This window comes from Callorhinchus milii, unplaced genomic scaffold (genome assembly GCF_018977255.1).
Source record: "Callorhinchus milii isolate IMCB2004 unplaced genomic scaffold, IMCB_Cmil_1.0 Scaffold2, whole genome shotgun sequence".
Classification (NCBI taxonomy): Eukaryota; Metazoa; Chordata; class Chondrichthyes; order Chimaeriformes; family Callorhinchidae; genus Callorhinchus; species Callorhinchus milii.
The window spans coordinates 49,619,625-49,635,631 of NW_024704743.1; the positions used below are offsets into that span (position 1 = coordinate 49,619,625).

General features: G+C 39.8%; 1 protein-coding gene across 1 annotated transcript in view; it reads left to right on the top strand.

Annotated features, from left to right (window-relative positions):
- The window catches only part of dnah5 (dynein, axonemal, heavy chain 5), a 123,374-nt gene that overhangs the window by 62,477 nt on the left and 44,890 nt on the right, over nucleotides 1-16,007 (top strand). The window contains exons 43-52 of the mRNA XM_042346968.1: nucleotides 2,361-2,495; nucleotides 3,847-3,969; nucleotides 8,063-8,276; nucleotides 9,019-9,227; nucleotides 9,975-9,989; nucleotides 11,121-11,319; nucleotides 11,631-11,803; nucleotides 12,206-12,336; nucleotides 13,215-13,368; nucleotides 14,816-15,083. Of these exons, the coding sequence (XP_042202902.1) occupies nucleotides 2,361-2,495; nucleotides 3,847-3,969; nucleotides 8,063-8,276; nucleotides 9,019-9,227; nucleotides 9,975-9,989; nucleotides 11,121-11,319; nucleotides 11,631-11,803; nucleotides 12,206-12,336; nucleotides 13,215-13,368; nucleotides 14,816-15,083 (1,621 nt within the window). The remainder of the gene's footprint in view (nucleotides 1-2,360; nucleotides 2,496-3,846; nucleotides 3,970-8,062; nucleotides 8,277-9,018; nucleotides 9,228-9,974; nucleotides 9,990-11,120; nucleotides 11,320-11,630; nucleotides 11,804-12,205; nucleotides 12,337-13,214; nucleotides 13,369-14,815; nucleotides 15,084-16,007) is intronic.

The window sequence follows — 16,007 nt, forward strand, 5'->3', positions numbered from 1 at the left end:
TTTGGTTTTGAGTGAATCTACATGGATTTCCAGAAGGCATTTGATAAGGTTCTGCACAAGAGACTATTAGCAAAAATAAAAGTGGCTGGAATCGGAGGTAACCTTGTGGCGTGGGTTAGTAATTGGTTGGGAGGCAGGAAGCAGAATAGGGATAAAAGTAACGTTTTCTGATTGGCGGAATGTGATAAGTGATGTCCCCCAGGGGTCTGTACTATGGCCTCAGATTTTCACCATATATAAAAGTGACTTAGATGAAGGAATAGAAAGTTTATGTCCAAATTTGCAGAGGACACAAAGTTAGGAGGCACAGTAAATTGTGTAGATGGGAGCAGGAAGTTACAAAGGGATTTAGACAGATTAAGTGAGTGGCAAAACTGTGGTAGATGGAATTCAATGTGGGGAAGTGTGGGGTCAGCCATTATGGATCCAAAAATAGCAAAACAGAATATTTTTTAAATGGTGAGAAACTAAGAACTGTGGAGGAGCAAATGGATTTGTGTGTCGATGTACACAAATCACTAAAAACAAAGTCACAGGTACAAAAGGTTATCAAAAAGGCTAATGAGTCGTTGGCCTTTATTTCAAGGGGACTGGAATATAAAGGAGAAGAAATGCTACTTCAGCTATATAGAGCCTTGGTCAGACCTCATGTGAAGTACTGTGTTCAGGTTTGGGCACCGCACCTCAGGAAGCATCTTTGGCTCTGGAGGGGGTCTAACGCAGATTCACCAGAATTATATCAGTGCTTACATTATGAGGACAGGTTGCATAAACTTGGTCTCTATTTCCTTGAGTTTAGAAGGTTGAGGGGTACCTGATTGAGGTTTTTAAAATAATAAAGGGAAACAATACGATAGATACACCTTAACTATTTCCTCTGGTGGGGATTCCAGAACAAGGGGCATAGACTTAAAATTAGAGCTAGGCCATTTAGGAGTGGAATTAGGAGGCAGTTTTTCACGCAAAGAGTACTGGAAATCTGGAACATTCTCCCCCAAAAGGCTGTGAATGCTGGATCCATTAACATTTTTAAAATTGAGGTGGATAGATATTTGCCAGGTCAGGGTATTAAGGGATATTGGACTTGAGGTACAGATCAGCCATGATCTCATAGAATGGCGGAACAGGCTCGAAAGACTGAATTGCCTACTCCTGTTTGTTTGAATCCTTACTCCAGGTTTGTTAATCCTGGATTCACTCTCGTCTCTATCTTTGAAAAACAACTGCTGGTTCCTGGATTTTGGTTGCCTCAGTGCATGTTTACTGTGATATCTTGAATGTCATGTTTGTCTCTGTGGTTCTTTTCTTTGGACTAGAGAGTTCTGCTGCAGGATAAACAAGTGTAGCAGAGCCTGGGGCTGAAGAAGGTGGGGTGGGGTATGGGTCTGGTTGAATTGGTAACTTGTGTTAAGTGCCTTGTATAAGTGCACTTAAAATATAGCAACCAACTGAGCCACTAAAGTGCTCCTCACTCAAGACGGGCTGTGTTTTAAATTAACTTCTGGGGGGTGGTGTGTGTCAACTCTCAATAATAACTAAAGATCAAAGAATCACTTTACTCCTTTTACCCGTATGACCTGTGGTGTCTCATGAGCAGTACAGATCTATATTTAAGGCTTCATTACCATCCTCTTTCTGTATAATAGAAGGCCCTTTGATTTTGTGTTTCTATTGCAAGCGCTCCGGGAGGCTACCCTGCTTGAAGGGCGCTATATAAATTGCAAGTTGTTGTTGTCGAAGTTGTTGTTGTTGTTGCATGTGGCACAGAGGTAATTCAACTAAGAATTGTAACATTGTTCACGTCACAAGCTGAAGCGAACACCAGATACAAAGCATTGTTTAGACTAGCGTCATCTGATAAAGGAGTGAAATTGGACCTCAGCCTTCCACAGAAGATTCAAAGAGAATATGTGGAGACTTTAAATGTCAGCAGGTTTGGCCAATTGCACATGTTTGCTTTTGGGAGCAGGTGCAGAGTTAAAGTTGTTTCATTTTTAACACTGAACCTTTCAGATTCAGACATTGGGGAGTTTGGTGGCGCACAGTAAACAGGTGACTGCTGCTGGGGACCCGAGAACTGGAATTGAAAGCAAACAAAATTTCCCAGCTCAACCTACTATTAGATAATGGGGAAGTCATCATTCTTCACTTCTGCAGAGCCCATCTTAATTTGTCAGGATTTGTATATATATTATACTTTATTTTCTCTCTCTTTACTCCCCATCCCCACACAGACATCTTCAGCTCAAATCATCATTGGTAGGACGCATTCCATCTCAGACCACGAGCAGCAATGTGTTGATTCTGTGCCCTGGGTTCCAAAGAACCAATTTAACCCATTTTTGTACTTTTCCTCATAGGCTGTGCTACTGATTGGTGAACAAGGTACAGCTAAGACCGTGATTATTAAAGGATATACATCAAAATATGACCCCGAGTCTCACATTGCCAAGAGTCTCAACTTTTCCTCTGCTACTACACCACTTATGTTTCAGGTCAGACATCTACATATAATAATAACTTCTTGCTGCATATAAACACAATTAATTGTGTAGTAATTAAATGAGAAATATCAATGAAGCCAGAAAATTTGTATTGGCTAAAGATAAACTAAACCTACAGATCATGTGTTGCAGCCTAGTTTTAACTTGTTTAATATCATCCTTTAATGTAAATATGGAAGATATATTGGGCTCCTTTAGCCTATCTCCTTATACACCACATACAAGAGGACAGCAAGGCTCCCAGGCCTCTGTTAAGACTGCGCCAAAAGCTTTGCAAGACTTCTGTGTCTTTGGAAAGCAAATTTCCATTGGGAAGCAACCTCTCCCTGATGAGATAAGGAGCTCAAACATGGGAACAACTACAATGGATCTGTAAGCTGCAACATCAGAATGTAGATTGATAGATTTCATTTGCACTGTCATATTCCGAGATTTAGATAATACCAAGTCTTGACATAACACTTCCATACATTGAATTCCATGCATTGCTTCAAATTATTAGTCCTGCAAAAAATGTATTGTCATTCTTTAAGCTGGTTGCTAGAAGTAGATTGTCTGAAATACAATTTATGCATATGTGGAAATTACAACATTTATAGTAAATTTGACGCACTGTTGGCTCTGCATGAAGAAGTGCTTGGAATTTTTTCTTTGAGGGCAATAAAGACAAGATTTCAATCATTGTAACAAAAAAATCAGAAACAAAATGCCAAATTGTTTTTTTCTGAAGATTCTTCCCTCCAGTACATATCAATCACATCCAGTGACATTTCACTTAGAATTGTTTATATCAGTGTTTTGTGTAACGATTGTAGTGATGTGGGAGATGTAACCAGCCATGAATTTTATATCTGTTGAAGCTAAACATGGAAGGTGTTGCCAACAGCTATGCCATATTTCAACTGTTAAGTCAAACATAAGCTGTAACCAGGCTTCTCCAAGTGCAAACAGTAAAATCCTTCCTGCATTCTTCAGGGGAAGGGACAAGTTGTATAAAGATTAGGAAAGTTGGTTCCTTTACAGACCCAATGGCTTTTTATCACATTACTTAAAGCAAAAAGTAGTCCAAAAGGTTATCTTCACCTTCGCTGCTCATGACAACCTCTATGCCATGGGTCTCTACAGCTTTGTTGGTACCCTCAGTAGGAAACTGTTTCAACACCCCCCAACATGATGTTCTTTTTTATCATTACTCAGGGGTAATGAAGATGTGAAGTATCAGCGAATGTACTGTAGACAGGACTGGTGTTAAATCCACTGATTCCAAGCCAAAATCGAAGGTCCTCAGCATTTTTAACGCTGACAGTATAAGAGTGATTAACCATCATTGTCTGTGTTGCAGCGTACAATTGAGAGTTATGTTGATAAACGAATGGGTACAACTTATGGCCCACCTGCTGGGAAGAAGATGACCATCTTCATTGATGATATTAACATGCCAGTGATTAATGAATGGGGAGATCAGGTAAGCAAGCTGCATTCGACAATGCAATAATTCTGTGCATTGACTTATCAACCTAAAGAGTGCATTAGCTTATCAACCCAAAGACTGCCTTAAAAATGAATAATAGGTGATGCAGGTGAGGGCATTACAATGAATATTAATTTTACCTTAATGTTAACTTCCAGCAGATCTGTGGGAATTGTTGTTTTCACCAGTGCCCTGGTTATGTTATCTCATTAACTGTGATGCTGAAACATTGCATTAATAATCTTATTCAAATGGCACAATAGCTTTATTACTTCAATATTAACTCCAAGCTACACAAATAAACAGAGTAAGATAAATATTTTCAAAAGTATGTTGCAGATTTCTTTATTACTGTTTAATGCCAAACAATTCTGCTTCTACTTCTTTTCCCCTTTTTACCATTCTCTCTGCCCTGTTATTTTTTTTACCATGCAATCCAAATTCTATTTTTACGTTGTTTCTTTAAAACAGCTAACCATTAAATTATTTTCTTGCCTCCCCCTTCCTTCTTCTGGCTCATGTCATTTTGTTTGGTGGCACATCAAATGTATAATATGGCACACAAAAAAACTGCTGAGAAAGTTAATTGTTTAAGCCAGTGGAAAGCCAGAAATCTGATGAGTGCCCTGGTCATAGACAATACCAACCAATCCCTAATGTGTTTTTGTACATTAAACAAGAAGGGACTGTCAACAAGCAAGGATACTTGGCAGCAGCCCACAGAGAGAGTACAATTACAAATAAATAAACTCTGTATATAGAACAATAGAAATTTGTGGCACAGAAGAAGGCCATTTGGGCCATTCTGTCTGTGTTGGCTCTTTTAAAGAACAATGATTTCAGTACAATTTGCCTACTGTTGGGTTCTGGGCAATGAGCAGAATAAGACCAGCTTATTCTTTTAAGCCTTCTTTTAATTAAGGACCGAGAACAGAGGAACCAAAGACACTCATGCTTTGAAAATTCTTTTCTTAATAACAAAAAATTTAATGCTTGATAGTTTAATTATCATAAATACAACAGACATTTCAATAGCATAGACAAATGTCCGTATCAAAGTCAGTTGGTAAATTCCCAAACAGCAGGCAAAATATTGCATCAGACGAAAAGTCTGTTGCTTCAGATCAGAAACCTCTTGTTTGGGTTTGTTGATTACGAAGTCCAAGTTGAATCTTTTAATGATGGACAGCTGAGCTGTGCACTTTATTCGACAGTTGTTAAACGTTGTTAATTCTTTTCAACACTTGTTCTATGTTTTTAATTCTTCAAGACACTCTGACGGATTTTAACCCCAAAGTCAACACATTTGCTTCACCACTTCATATTGTCACATGAAAGATGGCTTTTGTGTGGGCAGCACCTGATATGCTATTTCCTAGCCTGAACAAAGTATAGTTCGCCCATACAACTTTTATAATCGATTTTCCACGGGCCGGATGAGAATAAACAATCTTTCCTTTCTCACGTTCATGAAGCAATTATCTCACATAAAAATAATAAAATACAATCTACAGAATTGTTATTATTATAGAAGAACATGAATTGTTATAAAACCTGAATTGTTATAGAAAACATTTTAACACAAACATGAAGTTGTTATGGACAAACATCTTCAACAGTCTTTCAGCTACAATAACAAGTCATCTTGACATTTTCTTAGCTACATCATCATTTTTAACCATTAATCAAAATGGTGTCTATTCATCATAACCATTTCTAACCATTAATTGAAATAATTATTTCGACTACATGGGTTAACATATATTCACAATTTCAGTTATGAAGCTGGATCACAACATACCCATGCTTGAATTCAAGGATATTTTAAAATATGTTCGCATTCACTATCAACTATCACTATTAATACTGAAATTGTTGTTCATAGGATTAAAGCATATCACTGTCTGAACATGGGATCTGATCTACAGTTATGTTAGTTATTCATTTTAAACATCCAGGATCATTCCCTTTTAAAAAGATTTGATTTGATTCACATGTACCAAACTAGTCCCCCTCTTGAATTATTTTTGAGCCAAGAAATCAGCTAGGTTATTCCAACGGATCACTATTATACTCATCAAATTCTGAGGACCACTGATTATTTTCCCTGTTATCAAAATCTTGAAATTGTCCCTATCATTCCCATGTAATTGACAAGCACACTGCACACATCTCAAGTGTGCGAAAAGCGATTATTTCTCAGGGTCGAATGTCCCAGCTCATGATACTACATGTTTTAACTCTGCCACTGGGAGAGTTTAAACGCGGGTAACCTCTCGGAGGCTGTTCTGCAATAGACACGTCCTGTGCTCCTTTTTCAAACTCTGTTCTGAACCTGCAATAGTTCATTATCTCGTTTTAACATACCCATTCATTTTTTTACCTTAAAATGGGAAGGCTCTAATTGAATGTGCAAAAGAGTACTAAGTATTATAATTTTTTCTTACGCCTGACTTACTCTAGCTTTCTGTCTTGGTTTACTTTCTTCCAAGTCTTTATCAATTAATCTGATAATTCACGAACGAACAAATCGCAACGAACCTTTCAAAGTTCCTCTAAATCATTCATGGCGGCAAAATTATCCAACCAGATTCCTAGCGTTGTTTCAGTATCACTCATGGTACAACCTTAGTCAACCAGGTTCTTAACTTAATTTCAATTTTAACCTCTTAGTGACATTCTTAGTCAACCAGATTATTAACTCAGTTTCACTTTAGCCTTGCTGCAACCTTTTCACTCCCACTGCTTACCGACATAATAAAACAGCGTTCTTCGGGTCCAGTTTTAAAATACAATACACTAATAATACTCCTTTTGGGTGGTCCATGGGCCCAGGACTCTTTAACTCTATAACCGTAGATGCGTTAACACGTTTAACAATACACCTTTTAAATAACCTTTTCAAGAAGCAGGATCACAGCATTATCCTTTTTCCATGCCCATGTAATTTTTTTCCTTTTTAGATATCTATTCAGTTCCCTTTTCCAAGCTAATATGGAGTTAAGCTAATACAGTACACTAAGCATTAAATTATGGCTCACTGTCTGCGAGCGGAGACTCCAAAAAAAGTACTCTGAAACATACTTCTTGGAATATAATCATAAGTCTTCAAAAAAAAGTGTTGTATAGCAATATTTTAAGAAAACTAATATTATTTTGTCAGATCACATTACTCAAACATTGGAGACCTGCATGGACGGTGCTTGAAATGTGTACAATTCCTTGTGATGTATTTTGTTCTATTTTTACTGCACATCTTTCACTGTTATAATTTCCTTCTCCTAACCAGAGGCTGAGCATGCAGTCTGGGCTGAAGGTGGAGTGCTGAGTGCCTGACTGTTGGCAACTAGTGATTACTGGAGGAGGGTGGAGAAGGCTGTGCAGTGATAAATAATCATTAAGGGCAATTTTCAAAAGTGAATGTCTTGAATCTTTACTTGGCATTATCATAAGTAGCATGCAATGAACAAAAGTAATAACATTCCATTGCTTTTACAAGCATTATCAGCTCGAAGATCCCAGTGGGTAAGCTATTACATCTTGGTAAGAGACTAAGCCATCAAACAGACTTTCAAGATGGACTTGAGTGTGCAGCTAAATGAGCATGGGAAGAGGAGCTAAATGAGCATGGGAAGAGGAGAATGGAGATTGCGTAATGATTGCATACTATCCTTCTATACCCCAGACGCTTATCCTCTGAGCATTCAACACTTTGCAAGTAGGTGTAGCCCAAAGGCCAAAAAAATGACCAAAATTTGGCATTAAATTATCGATCTTAATGAAAAAAGCCACAATGTTTGCTGGCATTGGAAATGGAGATTTTACCCTGGTGTAGAGGGAACTTTACGTTATAGCTGTCTGTAGTATACATGGGAACAATGAGTGCCTAAAGCAGAAAACTGTTCCATTCTCACAGCAAACACCCATCATCTTCACGAACAACATTCACACAAGCAAAGGAAGAGCATTCTCCTTAGCTTTATAGTAACTGTGATCAGTTATGTTCTGTTTGGTATTCTGAATGGAAGTTGCTTTTACTTGTATTTAACTTGGGAGCCCTCAGTATACTTTTGTGCTCTTATTTTAGGTCACTAACGAAATTGTGCGACAGCTGATGGAGCAAAATGGCTTTTATAACTTGGAAAAACCAGGTGAATTCACTAACATTATGGACATCCAGTTCCTCGCTGCCATGATACATCCTGGAGGTGGCAGAAATGACATACCCCAGCGTCTGAAGAGACAGTTCTCAATATTTAACTGCACCTTGCCTTCTAATGCTTCCATTGACAAGATTTTTGGTAAGGAAATAAAAAAACAGAAAAAGAGAACACATCAAGTGATTGATCTAAATTCTACTTACTGGGTAGATTGAGGAAAGTAAAATGTAAATGTCTGAAAAACTAAATTATTATATCTAGCTTTTTGGTTTACAATACTTGTGACCAACTAGTCTTCCTCCCACTTCCCCTGGTGGAGGGGGGGTGGGGGGGTCAAGCAGGGTCTCCTTAGAGCTGAACTGGCTCCAAGGTGACATGTTTGGCAACAGAATGTTAGAATCGAGCCAACCCTCTGTGGCGGTCTCAGTAGTTCAGTTTCTGAGCCAGTCAGGTCCGCAGTATTCCAGGACACTGCTGATGACAGCACATCGGCAGGACCTGGAAGGCAGACCAGTCATTGGGGAAGGGATTCTTCCCACTCAGCTTCTGTTAACCCTGCACGTCAAAACCCTAGGGTGGTCCTAGCTGGACAAGCAGCAGGAAAGCTTGTTTTCAATGGCATGCGGCTTTAGATGGTTATACATAGCAATACACTTGGAGTTCCCAGAGGCTTGGCTGTTGCAAATCTATGCTTAATACTCTCTGGAATTAGGTAAGTAATTCCAGGGAGAGAGTGCCTATTCCAATAAATATCTCTGAAATGTCCATGTCCAGGGAGGCTACATAGAGCTCTGTTTGGTTTGGATATATTTGAAGCATGGTGATGGGCTTCCGCGTTTGTCAGACACCCACCCAGCTGACCAAAACAAACTTTACTTTGTAGGTGTCATTGGAACTGGTCACTACTGTACACAACGAGGCTTCCCTCTGGAGGTGAGAAGTGTAATATCAAAGCTGGTCCCATTGACTCGCAGGCTTTGGCAGATAACCAAATTGAAAATGTTGCCCACACCAGCCAAATTTCACTACATTTTCAATCTGAGAGACCTGTCAAGGATATGGCAGGGGATGCTGAACACCATCTCAGAGGTTGTCTGCAGTGAAAATGTAAGTACCTGAAATATATCCGGGATTCTCACCCGCACTAAACTCTGTACCCACATCACACCAGTTCTAGCCGTGCTCCTCTGGCTGCCATTGGAGGCCGCACTTTGAACCACTATGCCCCGAAACTCTGGAACACTCTTCCTCTATCCCTTCGTTATGCCCCTTCTTTCACTAGCTTCAGGTTGTGCCTGAAGACCTTCCTCTTTGACCATGCCTGGGGACCGCCACTGTCAAATGCTTTGGGATGCTACCCTACGTGAGGAGCGCTATATAAATGCAAGTTGTTGTTGTTAGACTACAAACCTCATCGATCCTTCCTTTCTGATGAACGTAATTACGTATTTCCAATTAAGCTGAAATGCTCCTTAAACGGTTCGAAATATTGGGTGGAAAATGTGTTGTGTTTACAAGCTGATATTGAGGAACTATCACTGAAAAACCCAATACAGGTGACAAGTATATTGTTTGTCATGGGCTGGGCCACACTTCCCCTGCGGAATCCGCTACAAACACCCTCCTCTTTCTGAGTGTGAGAGTGTCTATAATTGTCTATGTGTATGTCTATATGCATTTGTGAGTGTGTGTGTGTGTCTCTCTCCGTTTGTGAGTCTGTGTGAGTATGTCTGGGTTTCCCTCTGCTCTTGTGTATTTGTGGATGTGCCTGTGTGTGTCTCTCTATGTGTTTGTGAGTGTGTCTGAGTGAGTGGGTGTCACTCTCTGTGTCTGAGTGAGTGTGTGTCACTCTCTGTGTCTGAGTGAGTGTGTGTCACTCTCTGTGTCTGAGTGGGTGTGTGTCACTCTCTGTGTGAGTATGTCTGGGTTTCCCTCTGCTCTTGTGTATTTGTGGATGTGCCTGTGTGTGTCTCTCTATGTGTTTGTGAGTGTGTCTGAGTGTGTGTCACTCTCTGTGTCTGAGTGAGTGTGTGTCACTCTCTGTGTCTGAGTGGGTGTGTGTCACTCTCTGTGTCTGAGTGAGTGTGTGTCACTCTGTGTCTGAGTGAGTGTGTCTCTTTCTGTGTCTGAGTGAGTGTGTGTCTCTTTCTGTGTCTGAGTGTGTGTGTGTTTCTCTCTGTGTCTGAGTGTGTGTGTGTTTCTCTCTGTGTCTGAGTGTGTGTGTGTTTCTCTCTGTGTCTGAGTGTGTGTGTGTTTCTCTCTGTGTCTGAGTGTGTGTGTGTTTCTCTCTGTGTCTGAGTGTGTGTGTGTTTCTCTCTGTGTCTGAGTGTGTGTGTGTTTCTCTCTGTGTCTGAGTGTGTATGTGTTTCTCTCTGTGTCTGAGTGTGTGTGTGTTTCTCTCTGTGTCTGAGTGTGTATGTCTCTTTCTCTGCCTGTGAGTGTGTGTCTCTCTCTGTGTCTGAGAATGTGTGTGCGTGTGTGAGTCTCTCTCTCTGGGTATATGTGCGGTGCTGAAAGCTCCTGTAGCCCCGCTGGTGTCCCCCCACCTCACCCCCACAAAAAAAGGCCACTGAGTTTTTATTAAAGAAGCATTTAATATTTTTTACAACAATCTAATGTGTTATTTCCTCATATTTATTTTTGATCAATAAAGTGAAAAAAATATAGTTTATTAGTAAAATGTACCTCAATAGCACCAATCAACTCCCCACAATTTTCAGGAAAGTGTGCCAAAAATTTCCCTGCAATTTCTGGCAAATATTTCTGTAATTTTTTATTGGCCCAGGGCATGGGCTTTAGATTCAATCATTGAGATGAAGTTTGGGAGGTCGCCCTTGGTGGTTAGATATTGACAGGGAGTGGATATTGCCAGTGATAGTTATCACATGTTTTGTATCCCATTTTTCCACTATTACTAACCGATGCTCTGCTGCTTTGGAAGTCGTGTATGAATGCAAATGGTTGTTTTCCTCTGTATGTGTTTAGGTGGTCCTGGAGCTGTGGAAACATGAATGCAAGCGTGTTATAGCTGACCGCTTTACCACCCCAGATGACGTAGCTTGGTTTGACAAAATATTAGCAAACCTCATTGAGGAGGCGCTAAAGGAGAAAGCTATGGCCATTGTTAATGTTGGAGTTGATACTTACTTTGTAGACTTCTTACGAGATGCTCCTGAAGCCACAGGTAATAATATAAGTACGTAAAGTAACATTACTTACATTTGATATTGTGCCTTCCGCATTAGTCAGATGTCTCGAAATGTTTCACAGAATATGCAGTAAATTATGGTTGTGTATTTTATCGGTGAAGGTGTAAACAAACCAGTTATATTCATGTTCCAACATGACTAAGAAATGTGTGCTGTTTGTAACTGAAAAATGCATTTAGGTGAAAACCTACCATTTCCAATCTTTTTTGGAACTTCATTCCTAGCAAACAAAATAGTAAAATGAGTTTAATGTACACTTTAATAAAAATTTAATCTTTTGACACAGGTGATGAAACAGAAGATGCTGACTTTGAGATGCCAAAGATCTATGAGCCCATTGAGAGTCTCGATCATCTGAAAGATCGTCTGAATATGTTTTTGCAGCAATATAATGAAAGTATCCGTGGAGCAGGATTGGATATGGTGTGCTTCAAGGATGCTATGACTCACTTGGTGAAGGTAAAATGATTGTCATTTAAATGCACAATTAAGTTTTGCCCAAGTGGCTTTTGACAAACTCGTAAGGTTGAATACCTGTACTTGAGGTCAACTTCTTAACCTTAAGTTCTTGGCTCAAGCTGAAGTTAGGAAAGGGAAAAAACATACCGGCATGTAATAATTGGGCTGATTGACCTGTTTCCGTGCTGTATGTTCTATACCAAATGGTATACGGTGATCTTGCAAAGTTGAAGTATAAGTAACATAAATAGATAACTAGAAGCTGTACAGCTGCACTCTTGGTCCAAAATACTGAATCTTTGGCAAACTTGTGAATGTACCGGAGAGGAAAGCATTGTCCATTTAACATGACTGTGAAATGAACTGTATTGTTTCACTCACTTAAGAAAAACTTTAATTTAGATTTCTCGTATAATTCGCACATCTCGTGGGAATGCTCTGCTGGTTGGTGTAGGTGGGTCAGGCAAGCAGAGTTTGACCAAACTAGCATCCTTCATTGCTGGATACAAGACTTTTCAAATCACATTAACAAGGTAAGGCCAATATTTTTCAGTGACTTTAATTAATTGTGTTAGTGTGTGCTAACATCAAATACAGGACAATATTACAAAGATGTCCAGCGATTCCCTTGAACCATATTAACCCATCTATTGTTATCTGCCACCAAAGTCGACCATTAATTTGTACATAAGTTACAGCCCATTTGTTATCTTTGGAAATGTTCCATATGGGCTTTCTAAATTGCCGATGCATATCCTCTCATTCATCTTAAAAAAAACAATTTAATAAATATCTTTTAAAGTAATGACCTCACATGTGCGGTGGGAAGCTGTGGGCATCACATTGGCTGCTCAGCGTAGCATTGGTAAATGTGCTAGGAGTCTCGATGTGGCCCTGTGGAAATTGGTAATGCATTGTCAGTACCAGTACAGTACTGGGGGGCAAAGCATCGTTCATTTAATATGATTGTAAAATGAGCTGTATTATTTCACTCGCTTAAGAAATGTCTTGATTTAGATTTCTCGTATAATTTGCACACCTCGTGGGAATGAATTTAAGTAATTACACTTATACTCACCTAGAACAGGAAAGGATATCTGTACACCGATGAGGCTAAAAAAGAATGGACACTGGTTGTGTTAGACAGATGGTTGCTGAATAGAGGGTATTTATTCTGGGAAATCATTTGTGACTATTCCAGGCTGGTGGTTGCTAATAGAGGTGGTTGCTTTAGCAGTATTTAAGTTCTTCTCCATTTATATGAAATATCGCTTAAATGTTGTCGAGCTCAAAAGGGAAGAATTCTGTGCTATTAATGATGCTGAAAGTTACTGCGTTTGATGCCTGATAGCTGACCTTTGTGTAATGCAATGCTCTTTTGCACAAACCAGTTATCTTCTTGACTCCATAGATCATACAATACCTTTAACCTGATGGAAGACTTGAAGGTTTTATACAAAACAGCTGGGCATCAAGGCAAGGGTATCACCTTTATCTTTACAGACAATGAGATCAAAGATGAGTCGTTCCTTGAATACATGAACAATGTTCTGTCATCAGGAGAGGTATGCAATCAATCTTTGAAACAGAAAAACAGAAATATGTCTCATATGGTTTCCACACAGTTCTTAAATTCACAGTCTGCAGTTAATTCACTCCGAGCACAAGATGAAACTTTTCAAGTTCCAGAAATAGTAGACTCCTGGAAAAGAATTTGAGCTTCACAAATGGGGGGACTTTTGGATAACTGGAGGTATGTTACACTGACCTGTGGGAACTTCATTGCAGTCTATCTCTGAAGCAGAGTTCCTGTGAGTCAGTGGGAAATAATTCTGTTGAAAGAAAAGCTGTAATAATAATAATAATCCTTGCATTTGATATAGCGCCTTATCATGTCTTCGAGACATCTCAAAGCTGCAATTTGAACAACAGTATTTGATTTTGTGATGTAGATCTTAATCCCTATTACTGGGGCTTGACCTGTATACAGATGCATTTTAGAAATGAATAAAGTAAATCTCTTGTTCTGCAAAAGACCATACTAGGGAACCAACACATTACTGACATTATTGGGAGTTTTTTTTTCTGGTTTGTATTGAGTCACAATATTGTACCTGAAACTGTAACACTTTTAGTCTGGTGTAGGTTCTTTTATGTTGAGATGGTTTGGCAGCTCAACTGAGTGAGTGTTTGGCTTCCAAAGTAAGTCTCAGCATAATCTGTTGCAAACTTGAGTGTCCTTTATTTAATGATCATTATCAGTTCTTAGCAAGCTTAGTAGCATTGTATATTCTGTTAGCTGATCAAAATGCTTACAGTAAGAGGCATAATGTGCTAGCGGGAGGAGATGCATTACAATAAGTAGAAACCCATCCCCCATAGAACTGTGTTGGCAAAATACTTCCAATTTTTGTAATCTGTCGGGAGTCTGATAAGCATAGAAACATATTTTAAGTTTACGCTTCCAATTCCAGCTCTTCTTGTTTATGGGGAAGACAAATTCAGCTTGCCTATGGCCTGAGAACTCAGGCTCAGATTAGTGGTAGTAAAAGCATTAAGCCTTCAAATTACCCACTTGAGTGCTGCTGGAATTGAGCCATCTGAAACTGCGAAGCTTATCTGTAGCCTTCCTATTGCATGTCTGGCTAGATCCATGCTATGCATCTGTGTTCTTGGCTTGCAATCCTGCCCCCAGGATTATCTCTATCTCTCCAAGGTCCTAATGAAGAGCTATGCAGGCTGGCTAGTCATCAATGAGCCTGAGTTCTGGAGCCTGGCTCTTAGGTTCCTTCATTGAGTCTGCCAAAGAGAGTGGAGTCAACTCTATTCTGCTTTTGCCAGATGTTTCACTATTGGAGTCAGAGAGACATTGATTGCTTTCCTCCCATTTGCTAGGTAAACAGACATATGTTGAATGTTGGTTCAAGTACTGCTGGACAGACAGCTGGAGCCAGGAACTCCTACGATTCAGCCTTGCCACTGTGAGCCTAACCTCTTGTGTCACACTTTTAGGTTTCTAACTTGTTTCCTCGCGATGAAATAGACGAGATCACCAGTGACCTCATACCTGTCATGAAGAAAGAGTATCCTCGCCGGCCACCCACCAATGAGAACCTTTATGACTACTTCATGACCAGAGTTCGTCAGAACCTTCACGTGGTCCTTTGCTTTTCACCAGTGGGAGAAAGATTCAGAAATCGAGCTCTGAAGTTTCCTGCCCTCATTTCAGGCTGCACCATGGACTGGTTCAGTCGCTGGCCCAAAGATGCTCTCATTGCCGGTGAGTGTGTCCCAGCAGATAGTACATCCACCAAATTTTCCTTTAAGCATTTTGAACATCGGAAACCAGAGAGGTTAGTTGGAAGAGTCTGCTTGAATGAAATGGTGTGAAATATGTTCCATGAACTGAATGCCTTATATATCTCCTCCCTGAATGCTTCCTCCCTTTGGTCTGCCTTCGGTGGCTGTGCTTTCAGCCACTCTGGAACACTCTCCCTCAATCTCTCAGCCTTGCTCCTCCTTCCCATCTTCAGGTCTTGCCTGAAGACCTTCCTCTTTGACCGTGCCTACGGTCACCTCCCCCCGGCTCGGTGTCATGCTCCGCCACTGTTAACTGTCTGGGATGCTACTCTGCATGAGGGGCGCTAAATAAATGCAAGTCGCATTGTTATTTTATATTTAGATTGTTTGCCCGAAGGATGGAGACTAGGTTTTTATAGTCTTATGTCCTCAATTTCCTCAGTTAGTGAGTAGTGCTTGGCTTTATAATGCAGTTCTGATCCAAATTTACACTCCATCAGTAGTTCATTATATCTTCTCAGGCTTGTTTTAATACTGCTTTTATCGTCTCCTTTACCATCGGGCAGTATCTCTAAATACAGACCTGACACTTAATGTTCAGTGTAAAACAGATGAATATGCTTTTTAGCACTGCTGGCGAGACTATTTGAAAGTTTTTTTGAATTATTCATGCATTGAAAATGTCACTGGCGCTCAGAGACTGGTGAGTATCAATTCTCTGTGTGTATAATGTGCATGTACAGAGTTCAAGGGCCCCACATTTTGCCATGGTCTTTGTCTTGAGATTTTTACGTAAAATGTAAGATTTGTACAGAATGCTAGAATATTCTTAAATTAAGTCTTTATACGGAAGCTGGTTTTCTGCCGTTTTTCAAATGAATCTTAAAAAGAACTTTGGATATCT